Source organism: Myotis lucifugus, unplaced genomic scaffold (assembly GCF_000147115.1).
Source record: "Myotis lucifugus unplaced genomic scaffold, Myoluc2.0 scaffold_3, whole genome shotgun sequence".
NCBI lineage: Eukaryota > Metazoa > Chordata > Mammalia > Chiroptera > Vespertilionidae > Myotis > Myotis lucifugus.
In genome coordinates, this window is record NW_005871051.1 from 30,677,245 (window position 1) to 30,702,819 (window position 25,575).

Genomic DNA, 25,575 nt, shown 5'->3' on the forward strand with positions numbered 1-25,575 from the left:
AGGCAGTCAGGATCCTGGCCAAGGATCAAGTTCACTGTGGGCCTGAGCTGGGCCAGCTGACCATGGTGTATAGCTTTCTCTGCAGACTGCAGGAAGGGGCAGGCTCCCCCATCCGACGCTCCTACCAACGGCCCAGGTCGTCCTGGGTGTGGCCATTGCTTTGCCAAAGCCCTTGGTCCAGGCTAAGGCCCAGGGAGGTGGCTGACACTCCCAAGCCTGTCTGTTGACTGTTCCCAGTGAGGACCCCTGGCTGGCTGGGTGGGGGGAGGGACAATTCTGTGTCAGGTGGTGTCCTGGATGCTAAGCCCTGAGGGCCATGAGTGGGGACCTGGGTTAAAAGCCTGGTTTCATTCTTCCCACATGTGTCTGTGACAAGTTAGACAACTCTGTGGGCCGCCCTGTATGTGTGAAGTGCTTTGTAAACTGGGGTGCAGTGTGGATCTGGGTGATCATTTCATGAACATCTTTAAATAAAGAGTGTTTTTTGTTTGTTTTTTTAATATATTTTTATTGATTTCAGAGAGGAAGGGAGAGGGAAGAGAGAGATAGAAACATCAATGATGAGAAAGAATCATTGATCGGCTGCCTCCTGTACGCCCCCAACTGGGGATCGAGCCCACAACCCAGGCATGTGCCCTTGACCGGAATGGAACCCAGGACCCTTCAGGCCGACGCTCTATCCATTGAGGCAAACTGGCTAGGGCAGTGGTCGGCAAACTGCGGCTCGGCAAACTGCGGCTCACGAGCCACATGCAGCTCTTTGGCCCCTTGAGTGTGGCTCTTCCACAAAATACCGACTTCTGCGCATGGGCCACGAAGTTTCAATCGCACTGTACATGCGCGCCCGCTTGTGGTATTTTGTGGAAGAGCCACACTCAAGGGGCCAAAGAGCTGCATGTGGCTCGCGAGCCGCAGTTTGCTGACCACGGGCTAGGGCAAAGAGTGTTTTTTCATACTAGTCAAAGGATCCACATAAAGTAATAATGTAACTGTCTGCAGAAGTAATAAAGTAATAATGTTACTGTCTGTGATATAGATAAGTTTATTCTGCTGTCATCAACATGGCTAGTGACTCATGGAAAACAGATGTCCCGGCTGTGATTTAGAAAAATGGTTTTGTGTCAGTTATCTGACTCACGGGGAGGCGGGGAGCCACTCTGCCCCGTCCGCCGTGCGCTCTGCGGGAGGACCTCTGGGAGGGTTTGTCTCTGTAGCTCTAGCACTCAGAACCAAACCGCAGCAGGAGGCGAAGCTAGTGAACCTAGCAACCGACCAGCACCATGGAGACCAGTCAACCCAGCCTGGGTGTGGCCCCAAATTGGTTCAATGTTCTGGCATTTGCTGGTTAGCTGGGAGTCTCATGTTCCCAGAACAAAATTAGACCATTCTATTTACCTTTTGTTCTTTTCTCAGGAAAGAAATAAAGTTTTATACATCAGAGAACTGCATTTTTTTTTTTTTTTTTTAGATTTGGGACCTTTAATTTTTGTTGAGAAGGCACAAGCATGGAGGCTTTTAGGGATGCTCGAGACAGCCAGAGCTTCCCCAAAACCTCAGGGGCCCCCTAAGCACAGTGTCCCTGGGTTGAAATAGCGGCTGTGTGAACAGGTCATTCACGGCTTGGCAGCTTGGGAGGGGCCAGAATGCAGGGTCCACCTGTTGGAAGTGGCACACTGACCACAGGAGACAAAACTGAACCTGTGGCAGCGACCTCGAAGCTCTTGATGAAGAGACCCCAGGCCCAAGCTGGGGCGGTCCAGCTGGGTGGTCACCTTCTTGCTGAACACCTCGCCCTGCCATGCTGCTCACACCACACCGGGTTCTTCTGCTGACCTTCTGAGGATGGAAACCCGGGGCTGCTTGTCTGGTTTCTTCTCACCTGATACTCACAGGGGGTTTTAGTTTTGTTTTCTTCAAGGTAAAGTGTTCATATTATTCTGCCAAGCCGCCTCCAGAGCTGAGAACGGGGATGAAAATGTGGTGCCCCTCAGATTCTCACGCAACACAATGTCAATTTGCACAGCCACGCCCCTCCCTTTGGCTTCCTAGTGGATTTCCCCAAGAAACCAAATTTGTGGGTTCCACCAGTCCCTCATTAATCATCCTCGCGAGTGGCCTTGCTATCAGTTAAAAATAAAAAGGAGAGAAAGGCCTGCCCAAGAAGGGGGTTCTTTTCATTAGAGAACTATTTATAGCAAAATTAACACAGAAGGCAACTAGGCCCTCTCCACTTTATTCTTGGGGCCCGGGGTCTAAATAATAAACCCAAGGAGCCTGCGTTCAGCACTCCACCCATAATATAGACTGACGTAGGTCCTATGGTTTGAGACTCAGCCACGGCACAGGAATGACTGGGCTAAAACTCGTCAGAATGTAGCAGCTTCCCGAATAGAACAGCGACTTTCAACCCGTGTGCCACAGAATTTTACTGGGGGGGCTCAGGATCCCAGGGTCAGAGCCAGAAACTGGGCCAGATGGCTTCATTCCAGAGCCACTAGCCCCTTCCCTATTTAATCAAGGATTTACCTATTTTCCCTTAGGTTGTCGAATAAAAAAATGACAACAGCCGACACAACAATAGCTGTCCGGTGTGAATGAATCAGTATTATACCTATTTTTTTTTATCAGATCGGCAAAAAAAATGTATTTTTTTGTAGTGCCGAAGAATTTCAGTGATTAGTTTATGTGTGCCATGAGATGAAAAAGGTAGAAAACCGCTGGTCTAGAAGCAGGTTAGAATAGCAGTTTTCCCTAATATGCTACACTCAGTGGAATAAGACATCTCTTGTGCACCTACCATTATGATTGTATTGCTGGTAGTTTGTTCCTGGAACTGAAATTAGTCAGCTAGTTTCTGCAGCTTCTGTGGGGGCTCTGGGTTTGTCTTCCTCCCGGGGCTGCCCAGTCTGTCCTGGTCATGCCGTTTGAGCCCAGGATTGCCAGCTTCCTTCCTGCTGTGGAGGAGGGCCTGAGCGCCTTGGGTGGGGACTTCCTGGGAGCAGAGGGAAGAGAGCGGCTCTTTGCTCTCTTGAGTGTGGCCACGAAGTTTCAATCGCACATGGTATTTTGTGGAAGAGCCACACTCAAGGGGCCGCAGTTTGCCGACCACTGGCCTAGCTGGTCTGCATGTGTGTCTCCCGTCCTCCATACACCGCGGGCACCACCATCATGGGCGTGTTTCAGATGAGACTGGAGACGCAGGGGCCAGGTAACTTGCTCAGCATCCATGGTAAGGGTCAGAGCCAGAAACTGGGCCAGATGGCTTCATTCCAGAGACACTTAGCCCCATCCCTCCGTGGCGCCCTAGGGTTGGGGGGGCATGCAGCAGTTTTCCTCAGGGACAGACGGGCAGGTAGACGGTGCCTGCTCCATGGGCCCTGCTCTGGGACGGTGGTCATAGGGTCTGGGTTGGCACATAGCTCTAACCTTTGCCTGTCTCGGTGGGAATATTCACACCAAAGTCTCCAAACATTAATGGTTGGCTATCATTCTCATCTGCAAAGTTGTTACTCTACTAAAATTCAAATTGCTTTTCATGATAAGTTCCCTAAGTCCTATAGTTGTTCATGTAGAGCCGTTTAGAATTATTTTCTCCAATTCATTTAATTTCATAGAGCCAAGAATTGTAATCCATGAACATACTTAAAAGTGTTAGAGCAAGAAAATCAGGTAATAAAAGGCATTTCAATCTCTTTAAAATTCACTTTTATGGGCCCAAGGATGCTACCCATCAAAGCTTGGCGCTGTTCACCTTAAGCAAGGTTGAAACCTGCGGAATTTCTCCCCCAGGGGCCACTCTGGGCCTTTCCTCCGCCTCTTTTCTGTCGCCCCTACCCCTCCTAGGTTAGGCCCTCCTGCCCTTCCTTCCCGAGCCCCTCCCCCAGAAGCCAAGCCACGTGCGCAGGGGCGCCCTGTACACAGTGGGAAGGTGAGTGGGAAGGTCATGCTCCAACATGTTACCCAGAACTAGGTGGGGCAGGGAGTGGGAAATTGGGGGGTTGTAACATTTAAATGTGAATTTGTGGTCTCTCAATAATTAGAGAGCGGCCTTTTCAGAGAATTAGGCCAAGCGACTCTGCAGGAAGTTCCCGTTTGGAGGAGGGGAGGTGGTTTTTCTGAGATCGGCTTTCACACACGTGTCCCCGGGACAGGGGCTGGCAGGGGCACCCCAGGCGCCGCAGGCTCCGGGCTTGGCCAGAACAGGCAGACATTCTGTTAAATGTGAGGATGTCCCGTTGGCTCCTGCCCGAGCCTGGCGAGGACTCGCGTTGCCTTGTCTGCAGGACTTTTAAAGAAGGAGCAGCGCGCGTTCTGCCGCGTTCTGCGGCGGGAGGGGCGCGTGCTGGGAGGTCGGGTTCCAGACCCCGCACCGGGACGACTCCTCCCCACGCCCTCCCGCTGGGCTCCTGCCCCGCAGGCCCTCCCGGCCAGACCCTAGACCGCACGGCCCCGGCTCTGAGCCACCGGATCCGCGCCCCCGGCTTGCTGATAGGGAGGCGGGCGAGGGCGCACCGGCCCGGCATGTTTGCTCTCACCCCCGCGGGCCGCGCACTTTTGTTGTCCGGGAAGCCGGCCCCTTTCGAGGTGATGCGTTAACGGGGGTCCCCGGCCGACAGGTGCTGCTGGGCTCGGGCTGAGTTGCCAGGTCCGTAGAAGCTCACTTTGGCCGGAGTTTGGAGGACGTCCGGGGCACTAGCCCGCGGGAGCCGGCGGCGCGGACTGCGGGGACTGGAGTGGGGGTAACGGAGGCAGCTCGCCCCGCCCCCCGCAGGCCCCGCCCCCCAAGGCCCCAAGCAGAACCCTGCCCCGCACGGTCCCTCTCCCCCCAGCTTCCGTTTCCCATCGCCTCTCAACTCGCCCTCCCCGCGCCTGTGGGCGGGGCCGGCTGGGGTCCTTTTTGCCCCCACCCACCCCCCCACCCCGCCTTCCGGTAGAGGCCGCGGTGATTGATAACCGCGCAGCTGGGACGCGGGGCGGGGCGCGCACAAAGGACGGGGCGGGCCGGTTGAGCGGTGGAGGTGGGGCGCCGATGGGGGGCGGGACCGTCGGGGGCGGGGCGCGCGGGGAGAGCCGCTCCTCTGCCCGGGGGCCCCCACCCGGGCCGGGGCCACCTGCGTCACGCCCATGCGGCCGCGCCCGAGCCGGGAAGCGGGGAGGGCGCCTCCGCCCCGGGAAGGGCGAGTCCGGTGCCGTCGCGGGTCTGTCCGTGGGCTGGAACCGCCGCGCTCGGGATGCAGCTGAGCTGAGAGCCTGCGCCCGCGGACCGAGAGCCCGCGTTCAGAGTCTTTCCCGGCGGTGTGGGGAGCGGGACTTGCAGCGGCAGGATGACCAACCCGGCGGCCACGCAGAACAAGGAAATAGACTGTCTGAGCCCCGAGGCTCAGAGGCTGGTAAGAGGAAAACGTTGGGAAACTTTCGTGTCGGACTTTGAACGCTTGGTCCTTGTTGGCGCTCTAAGGCCCAGGGCAGCGGGCACCTTTGGCTGCGCTGGGGTGGGGTGGGCTCCGCCTGGCCGGGGACCCTGAAATGAACGTCCCCACGCGAGGATGTGCGGGTGGGAGCGGCCCTGCTCTCCGTTCAGTGCGTTCAGTTCCTCCTGCGAGGAGAGCAGGTTTCCTTGGACGGCGCCCCTCCCCAGGACGAACGAACGGACCTTGAGACCGGTTCTGCCAGCTGTGTGGCTGGGCGGAGGTCTGAGGCCCGCGCTTTAGAGGTTCCCTCCCAGCTGGTCGTTCGGTATTTTACAAAATACAGCGCACGGAGCCGGTGCCCAGAGCGGGGCTCTTGCCCTGAGGCTGGCGCCATCTGTGGCTGGGCGGTTCTGAGCACTTACCCTGCCCTGGACCTTCGACCGGAGCAGGACTTCTCCACCTCCCCCAGGACCCCAGTTCCCAAACAGACTTTGGCTGGTCTCCTGAGGCCAGGGGGTCTGGACAGGACCTGCGGGATTTCACAGTTATCTGGCTTAACTCCCATGGCTGGGGGGTATTTGGGTTAAAATTGGGCCGGGGTGAGGTGGGGAAGGTTCGTTATTACCCACTGTCCTGTGGCTTGTGGTTGGTCATGAATATCTAAAGGTGAGAGGATGCACTTTGGAAAAGAAACATGTTACGATGTTTAAAGTTTATACTACAGAGAACTTGAGCCCAAAACAATCACTCCTTCACCAGGTAGGAATTAATCACCTGGTGTTTGTGCGGGATTCAGAATGAGAAGACTGCCCTTACCTTGAAGGAGTTTCCCAGTCGGTAAAACCAGAGAAAGGTATAGAAACAGACTCTGCTGAGCGCACAGTTGGGAGTTAACTTCCTTGCTGAGGACGGTCAGGTGGGTTTGTAGCGTCCATTTTACTGTGCTGCTTCTGGGACCTCACGTAAAGCTCCCGCCCTGGGCCAGACCTTTCCGCTGGTTCCTACCCCTTCACCCAGTCGGTTTCTAGGCCTGGGAACCTGCAGAGGGGCCCTGGAATCCACGGCAGGGAAGGGCCCTCAGAGAAGGAAGGGCGGAGTGCTGCCAGAGGCCGACGTTCCGAGGAGCCATCTAGGCAAGCCTTAGATGGCCAGGACTGGCGATGCTAATCCTGGGCGAGATTCTGGCTCAGAGGAAGGAACTCTGGGCGGGGACTTTTTAAAGAAGAAAAGAGTAAACGTGGAGAACGAGGATGTGAGGAAGGGAGGGACCTGTCCATCAGAGGAATGAGTAGAAATAGCAAAAGTCTCCTTAACCCTTCACGTAACCCTGGATTGGGTCTGGCTGAGATGCCTGCTTCATAGAAATAGTGAGAGGGGAGTCTGGACCGGGCCCTGTGTGAGAAGGTGCGCCATCTTCACTGGCCCACCAGCCCCTCCTCCAGCGATTTTCAGTCGGTGCGCCGCAAGATGTTTTGAAACGTGCAATACCTGACCGTTTAGTTAGGGGCACTGATCTGCTTTCCCTTAGATCATCAAATTAAAAGTGACAACAGTCCACACAACAATAGCCATCCAGTGTGAATGAATCAAAAGTATACTTACTTTTTATGTCAGATTGGCAGGAAATATGTATTTTGGTGAGCCGCAGAATTTTAGTAACTAATATGTATGTGCCATGAGATGGGAAAGGTTGAAAATCACTGCCCCACCAATTCCAGGATCCAGTAAGTTCTGAAAACCAAAAGTTGTTGCTTTTTTGGGTAAGTTTGTGGCAGAATTCATTTGGCCGTGAGACCTGCCCTGGCTGGTGGGCGACTTTTCAGTCTTTACCTCTGCGTGTGAACACGTCCGTACATTCCTCTGCAGCCCCGTTAACGGGCTTGGTTAAAGGCTGTAACTCGGGATTGTGGCAGAATACATGGTCCCGCATCTTATGGCCTTTCTAGTTGAAGCCTGAGGCATACCTGGTCCCGGGATTTCCAGTAAGCAATTGTGAACCTGTGGGAGGGTTGTTTTCAGTAAATAATAGCAAACACTCTTGGAGAGTGGAGGTGGGGAGCCTTAGAAGCGAGTCACCCCGCAGCCACCCTGGGCGAGGCAGTGTTCCGGCTGGAGGCCTCTGGGCATTTCATACTGTTTGTTTGCTGCCGGTTGTGTTCTCCATTAAGTGACCCTGTTGTCTGGGAACTGGGGTCTGCAGTGGGGAAGGAGGGCTGGGGGCCACCCCAGTGTCAGAGGAGAGCCGGGGTTGGCAGGAAGCGGAATTGCCAAGCTCCACCTCACCTGGCAAAGGAAACGGCAGGATGAGGGCAGGAGCCCAGCTCCTTCATGGTAGTTGGTGCCAGCGTGGGAGGGGCAGTGTGGAAACCATGCACTTCTCCCACTTTTGTAACTTCCCGTGTTTGAGATGGGTTGTGTCACCTCTGGTGGCTTTCCACATCCTGACTAGCATGAACTGACAAACATCAGTCCTGTCCGGAGAGAGTCTGTCTGGGTAGAGCGTGGGCACAGTCTGCCAAGCCCCATCCCACTAGGCACCTGTGCCAAGGTCCCTACCTGAGTGGGAGTGTTGACGAATGCGGGACGAAGGCGGTGCTCTGGGGGCTGGTCCTGCCGTAGTTCAGCTGGAGATTTTGAGTCTTGAGACCCTACGGTTTGTTTTAGATGGGTCACTTCCTCAAGCAGTTAAGTTATAGAAATACTAAGTTAGGTCTTTTCTCACATTTTAAGAGTGTCCCACTAGGGCAAAGATGGAGACTAAATTTCCCTTTTTCTTTAAGCGTTAGTTTCTGGGCAGCCAGAAATAATGTCACAGAGCGGAAGCCTCCTTAGTAAAAAAATTTTAAACCCTGCAGTCTAAACTGCCACTTTTGCTGAGCACAGGAAATCAGGTTATTTATAGTTGCAACACTGTTTTCTCTCGAAGTTGATTGGACTATTTACCTATTAGAGCGAGGTCCTTATCTCGTTTTTACAGGTCTGTGAGGTTGCCGTTGGTATGATGTGTTTGCTCCTCAAAAGGCAATGTTCGAGAAGAATGCCTTATCCCTGAAAATCGGGCTGTGTGACTCAGAGAGGAAGCGTGTATGACTAGTTAGCTCACATGCCAGTTTCCAAAATCTCCGTTCGTGTTTACGAACGTTAATCCTGGAGGCCCCGGCCGGTAGATGTGAATTACTAACCTGTGAGGGAATACGCCTGGTATATCCTGCTGTAAGTTGGTCGTGGGGTAGGCAGGAGAGAGTTTTTATGGCTTCACTGTTTTAACTCTAGAGTTCGCTTTTTTGAATAAAGAAACTTATTTTTAAGGAATGGATTTACTAGGACTTTCATTATTCAAACTATCTAGAGAAACTTAAGTAAATTAACTTCTTTCTCCTAAGTTAAACAAAGGATTACTTTGACTACATCCAAGATTTAATCATTCAGAATTGCCAGGCATATGATGGCAGACCACCCCTGAAGTCCCCACCCCCCAGCCCAACTCCAAAACAAATAAACCAAAACAAACAGGAACCCCACCACACAGGTGTGTACTCAGGTGTGTATTCGGAGACTCACTCATTCATGGGGGCCAGGAGGGAGGGCAGCGTTTCAGTGGTTTCCTCCTTAAGGCTATAACTTAGCTTTAAAGCAGTTTTGCCTTGAATCTGAAGAACAACTACTTTGTAATAAGAGACATAATTTACCTTAAATGACAGTAGTGAGGATTCACTTTAAATTTTAACCCAAATCTTTCACTTAAATGTTTGTGTGGTAGAGCTTATGAAAGCAGCCTCATTTCTGTCCTCGCATCTTTTTTCTTGCCTGCAGTACCTGGGTGTGTAGCCTTCCTGTCTCTGCTGCCCTTAACCCTGAGCTGAGCTGAACTCACCCTGCTGGGTCTGCAGCTGTGGTACTAGTCACAGTAGGTAGCATTTCCCAACACCCCCCCCCCCTCCCCCGTCTGCCTTGCCAAGTGTTTCCTGTGGCGCCTTCCCCAGTCCTGGCCACCACCTCATGAGGCTCGGTGATCTCCACTTGCAGATAAAGAGGAAACGGAAAGGTCAGGGGACTTTCCCAAGTCCACACAGCTAGCAGGCAGGGGGCCCTGTGACGGAGCTGGTGCTGATAGCTGTCACCACTGTGTACATGCCTCAGGCAGGGTCTCAGGCTGGAGGCTGCCGCTGGCTTCTCTGCAGCTCCAGGCCTCACACGCAGGATCGGGGCCCAAGGGCTTCTTTTTCCTGAGATGGACGGCCCTTCAGATCCCAGCCCTTGCTCCTGAGTGCATATGGAGACCTCTTCATTGTATCAAATGCTTCATTTCTATTTCTGGGAGTTTTTAAAACTTTTCAAAACAAAGGAACACTCGATGGACTGAAGTTTTCTAAATAAGGAAGAGAATACTAGAAAGGGAGCGCCGCAGACGTTTCTCCTTTTCCCAGTTTGTGTGCTGGACTAACTTTGTCACTATCAGTCACTGTGTCAGCCCTCACGGGAACCCCGGGAGCTGAGCCTTTTCCCATGTGGCTGCTCCCTAACCCCACGCCACCCAGATAGGCCCCTGGAGGGTGGAAATGATGGCTTCTCATTCTTCCCTGGCTGGTTCCAGGACTGCCATTGGACGCAGGGAAGGCTGTCAGTAGTTGTGTCCGGCCTCATAGAGGAAAGCGCGGTGCTGTGAGAGTCCGCCTTCTTCTGAGAGGGAATATGCTGTGTGGCACCTTGAAGGGGTGGGGTCTGCAGGGAAGACCCTGGGTGGAGCAGGGAACGGGAAGGGGGAGGAGCCAGATGCCTGGACTGCAGGGAACCTGTCACCTGGAGAGCCGCACAGGTGGCTGCTCTCACCTGTCAGCTGCATGCATGGTGATGGGTGCCCATCATGCTCTTGTCGGTAGTTCCAGCAGCTCTTGTTGAGACTGTTGAAGGAAATGTAAACACTCGCTCTTCTCAGAAAAAACTCCCATGTATTCACAGCAAGAGGGGGAAGTGATTTTCATCGAGGGTGATGTGCAGCGTCCCTACCCACCCTCAGGGCCGTGCTGGATGCTCCGAGTCATTGCACTCGATAAAGTAACATGAATAATTTCGTTCCTGGTTAATATAAGTTGGTTATTTCGGTATGTAGGGTACTTTTAAGAAGTTTGTTATTCTGAAACTTTTAAGAAGTTTATTCTGAGATTCCCAGCGGCACCGTGGGGAGAGATTGACAGTGCTTGACCCCTGGTGTGGAGATGACCTTTCAGAGGCAACGGGAGCACCTCGAGGTGCCCAGCCCTGAAATGGGGGCTGATGGGCAGAAGGGACGCAGTTTGTCCGAGCTCATGTCATTGGTCAGTGGTAGAGCCAAGACTGGTGGCTCGGTCTTGAGACACCCTCTAGACAGCCTCCCTCTGGAAACGCCGGGCGAGGCCGAGAGGATGCAGTCTGGACAAAGGTGGCCCCCATTGCTTCTCGGGCTGTTCCTCCCGGTCCCCCAGGAGCAGAGGATGGGGTGCCAGCTCCTCGGGGCCCAGGCCCAGTCACGATCAACTTAGCGAGATAAGGGCTTCTTTGAAGGCTGCCGTTTTATCACAAAATTCCATAATTTTAAGGTGTGCTCCATAACTTACCTGAGTTGCTTTCGATGGAAACATAGTGTTAAACTTTAACAAGTTAAACTTTAGTCTTTAACTTTGTGTCCTTCAATCCTTCAAGTAAAAATGATAAAGTGTGTCGTGTTTATTTTGTGCTTACGCACTGGCCCCCAGACCTGTGCCCTGAACCTGTGGCCAGGCTGTTTGAACAAGTGTGGCCGAGCACCAGAGATACGGCCTCCGTTCCATTCCAGTTTTAAAGCTGTGGTTCACGGCCCCGTCAGACCCCATGCCTCTTTTTTATTACACATTTTTTAACATCTTCATTATGAACCTGAAATGAAATTCATTGATGGTAACATCTACCAGCATGCATAATACCATGCCAATAGAATGTTTCACTGTAACATTAAGAAGAAAGTAAGGTGCAACACTGGAATGTGACTTTCAGTGCCGAAATGCTGGTGCAGCCTTCAGATACATCGTAGCTGCAGAATGCAGACTGATACAGACATGCTGTCCTCACACCCAAACAGCTGCCGGTGATTTGACCTCCCACAATTATGACTAACTCTTAGGAAAGTTCTGAACAAAATCAAGTATAATCTTCCCTTGCTTTCCTGCTGATTGCATTCCTGGGACAGTCAATGCAAGTTAAAACTGTGCAGAACACGTTTCGAGTTTATGTGTAAGTTGCAATCAGTTTGTCGATCTGAAAGTGATCAGGTGGTTCTTCTGTCTGCTTGATGGCCAGTGGGAAAGCCTCTTACTGTGCAGCCTGTCTCTGCAGGATGGTGCTTGCCCCTAAATGCTATTAGTACCCCCTCCAATCATTGTGACTTTCCCCCTCCCCCCCCCTCCCACACACACACCACTATTTTCAAAATACTCTCTTAAAGGTGGCACTCTCCCCATGACAACTGTGCCTTCCCTTGGTGGCGATGGTCATAAAGAGAGGCCCCCTCAGTGGGGGAACTTACTGCAGCTGCCTAAGCGAGGGTTTGGGGAAGATGAGGTTTTGAAACTGCAGTAAAATGCACGGTGGCAGCCGAGAGACATGGCGGGCGGTGGATACATGGTGCAAGGCCAGCACCCGTCGCCATTGGGCGCTGCCGGCTTGGCGAGTTCCTGTTCACACGGGTGCAGGGGAACACTCATCGCCCAGTCCCCTTGGTTGCTTTGAATGACAGATTATTTTTAGACTCGACTGCATATGAAGGGCTGGGGGTTTACGTAGAAAACAAAAGCTGGTGGCTGTTTCCACTTCCTGTAGCAAAGGCGGCTCAGGAAAAGGCTCTGTCACAGCCTTGTAGGCACTGTGCACAGCGCTGTCCACTCCGGCTGGGAACGTGCCCCGCATTGTAAGTCCCTTAACGCGGGCCTGCACGTGTGGTCTCCGGGGTCCCAGGCTCGCCCCGCCGGGAGCTGTATTTCTTCGTCACTACAGGGAGGAATCACATATGGACAGAAGTCCCCTGCTTGTTTCTGGAACAGAACAGGTTTTGTCACCACTTCGGGCACAATATTCCTCTCACATAGACAGGAGTGAGCTTTAAATGCATCCTTAAGCTTTTCCTGGGAGAGGGTAAACTAGAGCTATGTCATGTGGCCTGACAGGAATTCTGCTTGATTATCAGAAGAATTCTCCAACCTGGAGGCCAAAGTGGATGCGTACGGTCAGTATTAAGACTTCATCGAATGCCGTGCGGAGGACAAACCGCTCGTCTCTCTTAGCCCCTCGCGGCATCATTTCCACTTGACATCTGAGGCAACACACCGGGGAGGCGGCCGTCACTGGGTCCCGCGTGCGTGTCCAGGGCCCAGTCCTCTCCTGATCCAGGTGCTGGTCTTCATGTGCGCTGACAGTTCCCTCCCAAAGGGCTTCTGGACGTCGGCGCCAGCATCAGAGAGCCTGGCGGCCATGTGCACGTCAGCCACGTGCTGTGGGTGTCCCCTGGCTCTGCAGGGTGGGGAGCTGGCTTCCCCAGCTGTCATCGTGATGCCTTTCCTGACCCCAAGGCTTTCTCAGGGTGGCGGCGATGGCGAAAGCATGTCTCAGCCCCTTTCTGTAGAGTCACCAGAGTTGAGGCTCACGAACCCCTCCGTCTTCCGCGTAGCACGCGAGCCCTGGGTAACTGCAGAGTTCAGAGCAGAGTGAGCGCTGGTTCTCGGACGGCCGGTGCGGGGCCATGGGATGTAGAATTCCACACTGTGAGTCCCGGGGAAGCTCCGAAGCTCAGGACAAGTAGAGACGGAGCCAGGAGTCCCCGACGAGGTGCGAAGTGGGGCTCGCAAGGACGGAGCGACTCTGCCTCCTGCCCTCACCTCTGTCCTCCCCGAGGGCCAGGGCTCCCAGTCCACCATGCCTCTGCTCCCTGAGGAGCATCATGGGGGCATCTGGGTAAACGGGTAGAGCCACAGGAAGGACACAGACGTCCCTACGCAGGGTGCTGGGCAGCACTTCCTACCACTCACAAACCCTCCAGCACAGGCAGGAAGACGTGTGACGGCAGCCACGTGCGAGCTCAGCGAGGGCACGGTATGCCTCTGCCAGGGCTCTCCCCGCATCCTGGCCAGTTGCTTCTCTGTCTGTTTCTGCTTGGCCTCAGTCCCCAGCGGCGTCGGGCTCTCCCAGCCCCCTGGCCCCCAGAGAGGAGCAGCCCTCTTCTTCGGAGGAAGCTGTTATCTCTGGAATTCCTGGCTCGGAGCAGGCCTGTCGAGCGCTGGCGGGACAGGCGTGCTTCTGATTGTTTATCCTGAAGCCTTTGTGTCCTGCTCCAGGGAACCCACTTCCGCGCTGTGGTTGGGTTAGACCTGCAGGTCATCAACCCTTGGCGCTGCGCAAGGACCAACCCGTCACTAAGGTGATGCCTGCTGTGCCCGTGATTTCTCTGCAGCGCTCTGCAACCCTGGCCCGGTCTGTGCCACTCCAGGGGACAGGTCACAGGGAGCAGTGTCTCTCTCCCCAGCCAGCCCGTGCGCCCCCTGGCCGGGCCCCTGGCCGATCGCATCTGTGGCCTCAGTGGGCACTGGAGGGCTGAGGCTCAGATCTGGGCTTCTCTGTGCACGGTTAGCGTCCCTCATACCATCGTGTCGGAGTGCTGTCATATTTGTCTGTGGTCAAGTAAAATGTAAAAGTGGAACTTCGGGGTCAAAGGTTCAGATTTTTAGAATTATAGTGAGGCAGCTTAGGTGATAAATGGTGTCTTCTCATCCCAACCATGTCCTCCATCCAAGGGGGCCTTACTTGAAAACCCAGGTCGGTAAAGCTCTGCTGACTGGATTCCAGGCCAGGCCAGGAGGATCCTTGAGGGAGGGGCTGGCCGTGTCCCCTGTGCGAGGGGGGTGGAGGGGGGATGGAACTCTGGGCTTCCCGGCCATTCCCAGCCGCACTGTGGGCGTGCCTGAGAAAGCCAGGGAGCCTGGATCTCATCAGAGGAGCCCTGGCTGGTCAGTGCCTCCATCAGAACAAAGAGGGGGTCAGAGTTTTCTTGGGTGGGGGGCACAACATGGCACGTTGTAGCAGCAGAACCCCGGCCACCTTCCAGCAGCAGTGAGCATGGTTTCGGTTTGGGGCACCTTCATTTCCTTCCTTCCTCTCTCCCTTCACCCCCTCCCTCCTTCTGTCATCCCTACCCCCCTTCCCTTCCAGATCCCCCTCCTCAGCCCCCCCCCCCGCTTCCTTCCTTCCTTCCAAAAATGTTGCTATTTATTTGAAAACTGTCAGACAACCAGACGTAATTGGGATGACAGAAAGCAGAGGTCCCCACACTTGAGCGGGGGCATGTGGAAGCCCAGATGGCTGCCTCCCCCCAGGTTCTGACTCAGGGGGCCCGGGTGGGGCCTCAGGTGCTGCATCTCCAATAGGTCCCCGTGAGGCCCCTGCCCTGGGAAGGACACTGTGACAGCCATTGGTTTAAAGAGCCCACGTCCTACCTCCAGCCCCAACAACCGTCCGCTTACAGCCATGTGGACCCCAGCGTCCCCACCCAGGTTATGTGAAGGCACATCTGAACAAAACCCTAGCATTTCATCCTCAAATATTTGAATGTGCATCTCAACAAGGATGGTATTGGGCAGAGGAGGGAGGGTTCAGGGCCCAGACCTCAGGCTGAGGGGACGAGCTGTGGGCTTGTGGCCACCGCCTGCAAGCAGGGGGGAGAGCGGCCTAGGCCCCTGGGGCCATGCAGCAGGCCCCTGGTCAGGAGCTGCTGGGGACCAGAGCCTGGAGAGCCAGCAGAGGTCGAGAGCGAGCTTGGGCAAAGTCGTCAATGGAGCGGCCAGCACATGCCCACCGACGGCTGGCTGGGGGGTGTCACAGTCCTGTGTCTAAACTGTTTTTTTACACCCCGAGCAGTTTATACTTTGTCTCCTAAATTCCATAGATCTGTCTGCTTTCCTCCATTCGTGCCATCTCCCTTGAGGTTGGGGACTGGGGGCGGGTAACACGGAGGCCATACCCCAACTCCAAAACCCCAGGGCCTTGGAGGTGGGAGGTGTGTCCAGGTTTTGGTGAGCATCCTGTGCATGTGTCTCAGGGCATGTGTCTCAGGGTGGGGTTCTTCTCCAAGGTTGTCTGGCCTCTGGGACCACGTGGGTCTCTTTGGGACCGTGGGCCCCTGACCTCCCGCAGTGGCCTCACAGCTGTGCCTCATCCTTGGCCTGTGGTTCAGCCAGCCCCACCCGCTCATGTTCACGGGCTCGCCCATCCGCCCAAAAGCAAAAAGCAGTCTCTTCTCACTTGCTGGGGGCTTCCCGCTGCCCTCCCCGCTCCTGTTCCTGCACCAACTTTTAGCTAGAGAGATCTTTCTAAGTCAAAAGTCAGGCCCTGCTGTGTTCCTGCTTAAAAGCCTTCAGTGGTTCTACATTCCTTCAAGATAAGGTTCCAGATACAGGAGCTGAGGGCTGGGCCTGGACCCCAGCCCTGGGGACTTCCCACCGGGCCACATGCCCTCGTCCCACACTCCCCAGCCCCGGCTCTCTCCTCTTTGCTCCTCAGGGTCTGGCTTAGGGCTCCATCCCCCAGGAAGCCCGCCTGACACTAGCATTGGGTTAAGTTCCCTCCACCCCTCCACCCCTCCACCCCCACTGTAGCACTAGTCCCTTGTTCATGGTCACCAATTGCTTCGTCTGCATCCCAAGACTTTCAGTCCGCACTTTGAAAGTCCTTCCCGGGCCTTGGGCAGTGCGGTGAGTTCCTGTGGCCGGGCTGGTGACCTGGGCTGGTGACGGCTGGTGAGTGGTGGCCCCCTGCAAGCCAAGTACAGAAAGTGAAAGTAGCATTTGGAAACTCTCAAACCCTCTGACATGGCTGTGACCTCAGCGTGCAAGTGTGTATTTTACACAAGTGTCGACGGTGATGGATTTGCCCTGCACCGAGGACGCGCTGGCCTGAGGCCCACTGGCCCCTGAACCGACAGCAGTTGGAGGGTGGGGCCGGGCTCAGGCGACTGGAGGGGATGAATTTGGGTTTGCATGTCACCGTGGCGGACCGTTGCCATCTTATAATTTTGTTCATGTAAAGACTCGCCCATATCAGATGTATTCTCACGTGAGTGATCGTTATCTCCTGTGCTCCGCCGGGCTGTTTCACGTTCTTGGCAGTGTCGGCGTCTTAGGATGAAGCGTGGTGAGGACTCCGGCTCTTCTTGGAGGCATCTCCGGCGGGCGTTGGGGCTCTTCTGCTGATAACAGCCTCACGCTGGCCAAGTTGTCTGTGCACAGGTTTTGTGCTGCAGCGCTGACCCCCAGGGGCCTCGGGTCCTCGGCCAGAGCCCCACAAGCATGATCCTTACCTCCTGCATCCTGAGCGCTTGGCTGTCCGTGTGTGAGTCACGTGGGTGCTTCACGGGGCGGCCATGGCCAGGATTTGAAATTGCATGGAACTGCACGTTCATCTCCTGTCTAAATTATCATCTGTGGACCAAGTTGATCTGTCTTCGAGGTTGGCTTGCTGTGTCCTTATAAGGAATTTATTCTATAACTTGGTTTTGTTCGTGTGGTTCCTTTGTCAACCAAGCTCATGTCCTTCAATCGGGGGTTGTCCTCAGGGACGGGACAGACATGGGCTGGACGTGAGGACCAGAGGGGACGGCGGACCGAGCAGAAGCCCTCTCCTGGGTAGCTGGGGTCTGTGGGGACATCACCGCACTCCTGTCTGCCTCTGCCCCCTCTCACAGCCCCTTCCTCTTTCTTACATCCCACTCCCCTTCTTCCTCCATGCCCTCCCTTCTCTTTCCCCAGCCCCCCGCCCAGCTGGTGGGCCGTGGCCACCTGGTCTGGCCATGTAGACACTGAGCCCACAGGCTGCTGGGCAGCGGCTGCCCTCCGTGTGAGCGTCCTCCTCTCACTGGCCGGTCCATGGGGCTGGAGGAAGCACTGCAGCCAGTGTCAGTTTAATGAACCTTCCCTGCCCCCCCCCCCCACCCCCCAGAGGTGGCCCTCACACTGTTCAGAAAAATTGAAAATGGGAGTGAGGAATCAAGTGCTGACACAGCTGTGATTTTGACACCTTGATTCGAAGGAACCACATGAACAAGCCAGTCAACTACTGACAGCTCAGCTGTGGTCAGTTTTCCTCTCAGATGAGAATTTAGAAAGAAGATGAACTTAATTCAGTACAAGCCTGGGATGGGGTGATGGATGACCCTGACACCAGGACCCGCCGTCCAGACATGAGCCTGCCACGAGGGAGCCCACCTTTGGGGAGACCCTGTGTGACTCGACACTTAGCCTCCTCACTGCTCGCTGGCCCACCCACCACCCCGGAAGCCTGGTGCCATCCCCAGTGGCCCTGTTTTAAGGTTCTTTGGGGAACAGTGGGACGGCTGAAAAATGCGTCTACAGCTCTGGTGGAAGAATTGCCAGGGTAGCCCCGAAAACTGAGTGGATGGAAGGCGGAATGTGTTTGACGCCAGGGGACCCGGACCCTGACAGGTTGTGCCACTCGCCTCCTGAGTAGTGGGTGAGCTCGAGGTTGTGCAGCACGAAGCAGCGTTCATGTGCCAGGTTTGCTGGCGCTGGTTGGCCCGGGTCAGGCGTTTTAAATACTCGCAAGCAGAGTACGGAAAAAACAGCCACAGGCTGAAAGATAGGTTCTTCTTCAATGTAACACTTCTAACAGCTCTGGTCTTGGTCTTGGAAAAGATGGCTTCCAGCACTGCAGGTGCTGAAGGGGAAGCTGAGGGCAGCAGGGTTGTAGAGAGGTGACCAAACAGGAGTTCTGGAAATCTGGGTCACAGTCCCAGCCCCGTGCCCGCGGACATGTCTGGCAGCCTCTCCCAGCCTCCACTTCCTGCTCTGTAAAGGGAGGGATTGAACCAGTGACCCGTGGTCCCATCCTGCTCAGATGTTTCGCTTCATGCGTTAATGTGTTGTATCTTCAAAGGAAGGCAGGCTGCCTGGTCCTGCCACCTATGGGCTGGGTAACCTTGGGCAAGTTACTCACCTTCTCTGTGCCTTAGTCCCCTCATCTATAACCTGGGGATGTTAACTGTATCTACCTAATAGCGCTATTCGGTAACAGTAACAGTAACTGCTTAATAGAGCTATGCGAGGAGCACATGGCTAATATAACTAAAGCCCTTAGAACAGAGCCCGTGGCATTTGGTAAGGGCCCCATAAATGGCAGCAGTCGTCATTACTCATCGACCCTTTTAACCCTTACGCGTCTGCGATGCATTCCTGTATATTCGTTAACCTCTGAACAAGGTTTTCTTTCAGTAGCATCCTTGTTACCCAGGTACTTGGAAGGGGCCACTGGTCTGTGTTCTAACACAATTTCCGGGTGTGTTTCAGGCGGAGGCCCGGCTGGCAGCGAAGCGTGCGGCCCGCGCGGAGGCCCGAGAGATCAGGATGAAGGAGCTGGAGCGGCAGCAGAAGGAGGTAATGCCGACCTCTTCCTTGGTTCTTTCACAGGCGGTTTAATGTTAGGTAGAGCGTGCAAGTGCAGAGGCACCTGTCCATCTGACACAGCTCATGATCAGCACGCACTTGTGCCTGTGACTTCTGTTCAAGGTCAGGCCAGGGAGGGTGCATAGCACAGATGCCAGACGTGCCTGTCGCTGACGCCCGACCTGCGGGATCCGGACGGAGCCACTTGCCTGCATAGGTCCGCCCAGCCTGGCTTTCTGGCTCTGCACTTCCAGGTCCTTCTGAGAGAATTCCGATCCCCTGAATTAAAAATATGAAAGAAGAACAGACGATTATGTTTTTATACTAACTAAACTAAACTGTTTTGTTTAAAAATGTTTTTACACTTTTTTAAAATTCAATCTTTATTGTGGTTTTACACTTTTTTAAATTAAATCTTTATTGTTGAAAGTATTAGATAAGTCCCCTTTCCCCCTCATTGACCCCTTGTAGTCCTTCCCCACTGCCCACCCCAGGCCCTCACCACCCTATTGTCTGTGCCCATGGGTTATGCTTATATGTGTACAAACTCTTCCCACCACCCACCCTTCCCTGTTTTACACTTTTTAATAGGTTTCATGAAGCCTGAAGCCCGAGTGTAGTACAGAGCACAGAATAAACGCCATGGATGCAATAGCCAGGGAAGAAATTACCGTCCCGTCCCCCCCCCCCCCCCCCAGAGCGGATAGTGATGTGTTTACACACCTGTGAAAGGTGTTTGCTATTATTTTCATAGTCATGTGGACAGCTGAGGGCTCTCTACCTGGCAGTTAGAGCTCTGAGCTTTTCCAGGGCTTTTCCATGACCTTGAGGTCATGGGGGGAATGAGGGCGTCCCTTGCTAGGGGACCCTGTGCCGTGGTGGGCCACGCCCTTGGAGACCGTCCGGCCCAGGCCCCACCGAAGGCTCTGCTTGTTGAGAAAATTTGAGTGTGGTGTGTTGGAAAGAGCCGGCCAGCTGCCTTCCCAGGGGCTGGTTTGCGTACACAGTCCTGTTTGGTTCCCACAGGCAAATTGTAAAAGTCCAGCCGATGTTTTAAAACTTGTGAGATTTCAAGAAGAAAAAAAAAATCTAGATTTCCAGTTTCTCTTAAAACCATTGCAGATTCCGCACTTTGCTGTAGGGGGAGGCTCCAGACGTGGGTGACCCGGGGTCACTCTGCCTGAGGGGACTGTCACTCCCTGAGGAGGTGTGTCCCTGGGGGAGGGGCACGGCCAGAGGTGACTATGGGGAGGAAAACCTTCCTTGTGGTTTGAGGAATCGGTAGAAGGTCATTAGAAACTCAAGCCCGGAGGTCCGGGTCCCTGCGAGGCCGTGCCCCACAGGGCGGTGCTGGGCAGGCACTGTACTGTAGTGGTGCTTGTGCTGTGTTTCTGTGTGAATATGGGCTCAACAGGTGTTTGAAAGCAGGTTACCACGTTCCCCTCCTTGTTGGAAATGCAAATACAGTTGGAAGCAAGTTCTGGTCCATGATACTTGACTCTGGAATTAACTGAGTGCTTTCATGGTTTGTACTTTTTTCTCTTAATTCACTGGAAGAAGCGTGGGTTTAGCATTTTCTCAGTGCCTGCCCCCTAGAACTGCATTGATCATTTTTAAGTTGGAAATAATGATGCGGACTTTGAAACTTCCTGAGGCCCGATGATTCTCTGGAAGCACCTTCCTGTCCGTTATCTTGGTTGAGGGCGAGGACTGGAACCTGATCAGTACCCGCCCACGAACTCGGGGTGGGGGAGTGGGGGTGAGCCTGACCTGGAGTGACTCTTGAAGCTCATACAAAGAAGCATTTTCAAATCCGAAGTCAACTATTTGGGCTGGGACGTGGAGAAAGGAGCAGGTCTTGTAGAGCAGGCCCTCGTCACATACCTGAGAGGGTGTCGCCTGAGCTTAGGAGCCACCCTGACACCAGCAGCCTCTGCCCACTCGGACGGACTCTGATATGCATCGCAGTCATTGGACGCCGACCAACAGAATAGTTCTTTTAGCCTGAACTAAAAGAGCTGGGTATTTTAAATGACAAGTTGCTTTTTCAAACCACCTGGTGTCGATGTCCCTTTGAATACTTCTGTTCATTCAGTAGACACTTGCAAGCCCTGGGAGCCCCTCCCCTCTGCTCTGGAAATCAGAATGGCAGCAGGGGGTCAGGGCGCTCCCTGGGTGGGCAGTGGTCGTCTGGGCAGAGGGCCTCAGAGGTCAGGGTGCCCACACGGTGGGCAGAAGCCCATTCTCAGGATGCATCACCATTTGTGGAGGCAGGTGCCAGCACCAGGAACCTCCCACCCTCTCGGCGGCTAATGGTTTTGATCGGCTTTTCCAGTTCTCCAAGAGTTCCCAGTCCTTTTTATATCAAGGTCTTAAAAGAGCTCTAAGAAGAATTTGCCCCAAGTTTTTGTTGCTGTGCCAGGTTTTGCCACGGTGATTGAGTTTCCACACGGGATCTCCCCTCCTCCCTGAACTGTCCCCTGAGCTCTGTTGTCGGGGCTGAACCAACAGCTCAGGAGAGAGGGGACAGTGAGTCTTAGGGGCCCGACCTTTGGTGTTCGTGGTGGTGTTAGTCATCGTTTTTATAGCTTTTCTCACATTTAAGAGAAAGTGACTTTCACCGAGTATACAGTGTAACATTTGTACAAAATCCAGGTGAAAATGAGTTACAATGTATGTCAAGCACGTCAAACTCGTGGCCGGCGGGCCGCATGCCTTGACCCACCCACTGGGAGTTTGACATGCTTGTGTGCGTACATATCTGTCTTCCAAATTATACATTTAGATGAAATCTATCCTCTCCTTAATTACAGACCGAATTAATTTAAATGTGCACTTGATAACCTAAGCAGGTTCTTGCAAAGTTCTTGATTTAGAGAATAAACATGAAGTGGAATTAAGCCAAGAAACCGTGTGTTTGAATGGCCTCCTTTAAACACCAACCCCTGTTTCTCTGTTTGAGTCAAAGGAAGTCGTCTTCCGTTTCATTTTAATTCTACAACCCAAGGTAACCCTGCCTGTTTGGTCCCGGCCCTTTAGTTTTGGTAGTGCGAAAGGGGCCTCGGTGGCTGTCACACAGGCCGGGCACCCCGAGGACAGCGGGGCCGGCACCTGAGCGTTTACAGGGCCCAGGGCCCGTGAAGCCTGGCCTGCCCTCAGGTGTTTGGTACTTGCTAAGGATCTTGGGCTTTGCAGAGAAAATCTGATTAAAACCTGGGAAACCCCGTTAAAAACGCCATCGTTGCCTCCCTCGGTCATACACACACGTCTCATTTCGTCGGTAGATGGCATTGAGATTTTGAAATTCCTCATCGTGACGGTGGGTTTCACTCCCATTGGAAAGACTTCAGTGGTTCACGGGGGCCAGAGGTTTTTGTCGATTCAAGCTCGTGGACGTCTCACACGAAGGCAGTCTGGTCATTTGAGTCCTCTGGGCACTCCGCTCCCCAGCAGAGATGCCCGAGACACGGGACAGGGTTTCCACGTGTGGGATTGAGCTGTGGGAGGAGGAGGAGGGGGCGTGGCCTCCCTGTGAGGAAACACCTTGGGTCACGTCACTGTTTATCTGTCCCGTGTGCATCGGGTGTCTGTCCGTGCTCACACTCCTCACGGACGGGCAGGGACACCGTGAAGACGCCTCCTCTGCTGAACTTGAACTCCCACTGGGGTCAGGTTGCAGGCCTGGAGACCGGCCCCCACGCTGTGAGTGGTCGGGTTGTGCAGTGACAGCCAGTGTGTGTTCAGGGGGAAGCGGAGACAGGGACTCGGGTCAGCGAAGCCCGTGGGGACCTTGCATGAAGGCAGCCGAGAGCGGGAAAGCCCAGTGGCACCTGGCAGGTGAGCGCAGAGCCAGGCAGGGGTGCAGGGTGGGTTGGAGGCCCGGCTTCATCCTGGGGTTCATGGCCATCACATGAGCTCAGCAGCGCTGACTTACACGGGCGACAACTTTGCTCTCATGCATGCAGGGCCTTTGGAGTAGGAGAGCATCACACTGAAAGTGTACATTTGAAATAAAACAGGTGTCTTTGACTGCTAGTCCCCTCGAACTGGGTGGGGCAGAGGGGAATGGCAGGGCCATCCTGGAGCCCGGGGGCGCCGTGTGGCAGCGCTGCGCTGGGGACTGTCGCTCACGGGCTATGAGGGGGAGTCCGAGTCTTATTGGCAGGTGAGGAAATCAGGCCTTGGAGAGGCGGGTGGTTTTACCCGCAGCCAAGAAAATGGCCAAGATTTCAATCTAGATCTGAAAAAGCTGCAAAGCTTGCAGTCTTCCCAGGACACCCTCTGCCTCAGAATCGGTGTATGCTCAGCAGTGAAAGCAAACAGAAACCGAGGGCAGAGTCGGCACCTTAACCGTGGGGTGAAACTGGCGGTGAGCGTGCCGGCACTCGAAGCACAGCCCCCATCGTTTCACGGGGGGAAGCACACCTTGCCAAACAAGTTCTTCCCTTGGTGCTGAACTGAAGGAACAGTGTCATCCACACAGAAGAGGCCATTTTATTAACCAGTCTCACAGAGAACAGGGAAGCAGTAGCTGCTCTCCTGCCGTTTCGTGATCTGACCACGTCCGGGAGCGAGGAGCGTGGGGTGTGCCTGTGTGCGCCCTCCATAACGGGCCTCGTCACCAGTTCAGATGGGGAGGACTGACTTCCTTAGCTTCGCTCTGGGGGCTGTGTAAGCGTTGTGAGGATTTGCTAAGGAAGAAGATATGTAGATACTCTTTGGGAAATCCAAGTGAACCTCTTATTTCCCGTGAGGACCTACACTCATAGGAAAACAATGGTGATCTGACTTGATAAACAGTTAGTTGGGGATACTGTGTTTGCAATAGTCCTAACGGTGAGTGCACACCTGTGCTCGCCCATGTAAGGCTAGAAATGCCAAGTTTCCAGTCCTGCCGTTTGGCAGTGCCCTGAACAGTGCCTGACTCAGTCCGTGTTTCGTGGGCTGAGTGAGCGAAGCAGGTATCTCTTACCTAGTGATTCCTACAAGATTAGGAGAAACCTCTGAAGCAAACTGCTGTGTCAGCGTATGATAACAGGCTTTTCAAAGATACATTTCAGTTATGTTCTAGGGCCTCTCTGCTTAGCTGGAGGTTTCCTGGTGTTCTGTCTGTATCCACCAGAGAGAACGGGAGGGCACCGTTCTTTGCGGTTTGTGGGTTTGACCCATTCGCTTTCTGATCAGGTTTCTGTACTTTTTTGTTACGCTTTTATTGCTGTGAGGAGAAATTTTAAATTGAGGACGAGGTCCTTTGTCCCATTCATGGTAACAGGTTACAGACTTCTGCCTTAGAGTAATACCAGGATTCTCATGGAGACTCAGGTGAGTGCGCCGTGTTCTACTGATAGATCTGCAACGAATGTCAGATAAGTTATGAAATGACCAGTTCTTTCAATGAGACTTCAAACGTTTTTTAATTCATACTTTACCAATTAGTCACAGTCTCCCCCCTCCCCCAATGTACCTCTACTCATATATATGGGTACTTGTAAAGCCTTTCTGTCTGATGTATCTGCTTTTTAAATTGGATTTTATATTTCTCTTCCTGTTTCTCTTGCCTTCTCTGTAGATCTATCAGGTCCAAAAGGTAGGCTCTCCGTTCCTGGTTTTCGGTTTGCATGCACTGGTTTTCTCCTGCCAAGGGCCCGGCCGCTTTTCAGAAATAACGCCTTTCGCTGAAAATACATAAAAGTCCTTACTGCTTCCCTCGCTGCTTTGTGCGTGAAGCGACTTGAACAGGATGCTTAAGTCCCCACCTCTGTGTCTGCGAAGAGCAACTCTCCTCGGACGCATGTGTGTGTGCTGAATGCTTTCCTCATCTTCGTTTTTCTCAAGAAATCAGAAAACTGTTTCTTTGAGGGGGAAAAATGAATTCTAGGATAAAACTAAATCACATTTCAGAATTTGGGAAATCCTTTGAAATCAGGTATTCAAAGGGAAAGATTATCCTTCCATATAATTTTATTAGAAAACGTTAAAAACATCAGTACACATTACCATATGTTAAGAGATTATTACCTGACTATTAAAAATCCTGAGTAGAAAAGAAAATGATGACCTAACAAAACAATTCTGTGGCTTCCTGTCAGCCTGCCTCTGTCCTAACATTGAGAGGGCTAATGTGTGGCTGTTTCCCAGTGTTTTGTAGAAGCAGCACAGGTTCAGAACTACATGCTCTGAGCAGGCCAGACACGGAAATTAAAGAGAAAAACACCAGGTGCATGACCCCTGATTCAGCAGGAATGAAGGGAGGAGTGAGGTTCCCTGGGAGTTCATAGACTGTGTACACAGTCTCCCCATAAATGGGTTTCGTTTGTTACATATGACACCTATAGTTTCTTTTTATACACTTACTCACTTTCTAGGTAAAGAACAACTATGTCTTTCTTTTAGAGCAGCTAATAATTACATTTAACTTCAAAGGTTAGGACGTGGGGGCCCTTTCGACACACTATTTAAAGTGCTGCCCTCGAGTTCCTTCACTACCTACAGCCCTGAAATGCCTTCCCATCCTGCCCCATCCCCGTCTGCATCAGTACCACCCGGAAGAGGGTAAAGGAATCAGTTACGTAGGCACCAGCATCTCTGTGTACTTTGTTAGATTTTGTGGGGTCTGAGAATTAAAATGTGACCTGAAGCTAGAGCCAGTCACACGTACAGTCCCGGGGCAGAGGCGGCAGGTGAAAGGAGGGCGGGAACCCTGGCTGTACCCC

The 25,575-nt window shown here is 53.5% G+C and overlaps 1 protein-coding gene and 1 long non-coding RNA gene across 46 annotated transcripts in view; one reads left to right on the top strand and one right to left on the bottom strand.

The window, feature by feature from the left end:
- Positions 1 to 874: 874 nt before the first annotated feature.
- On the bottom strand, positions 875 to 4,757 carry LOC106698815. The gene is made up of 3 exons (XR_001350206.2): positions 4,536 to 4,757; positions 2,798 to 2,992; positions 875 to 1,957 (listed from the first exon to the last, which is right to left on the bottom strand). It is a non-coding gene; the product is annotated as an uncharacterized LOC106698815 (long non-coding RNA).
- A 324-nt stretch (positions 4,758 to 5,081) lies between these two features.
- LRRFIP1 (LRR binding FLII interacting protein 1) overlaps positions 5,082 to 25,575 on the top strand; it is a 72,747-nt gene continuing 52,253 nt past the window's right edge. For 7 of the 45 annotated variants that reach the window (XM_023762843.1, XM_023762874.1, XM_006082701.3 and 4 more), the window contains exons 1-3: positions 5,100 to 5,390; positions 18,767 to 18,853; positions 24,432 to 24,449. In XM_023762843.1, coding sequence (XP_023618611.1) covers positions 5,325 to 5,390; positions 18,767 to 18,853; positions 24,432 to 24,449 — 171 coding nt within the window. In that variant the 5' untranslated portion in view covers positions 5,100 to 5,324. Of the gene's footprint in view, positions 5,391 to 18,766; positions 18,854 to 24,431; positions 24,450 to 25,575 lie in introns of all 45 variants that reach the window. The other 38 variants (XM_023762811.1, XM_023762839.1, XM_023762815.1 and 35 more) reach the window with 16 other exon arrangements.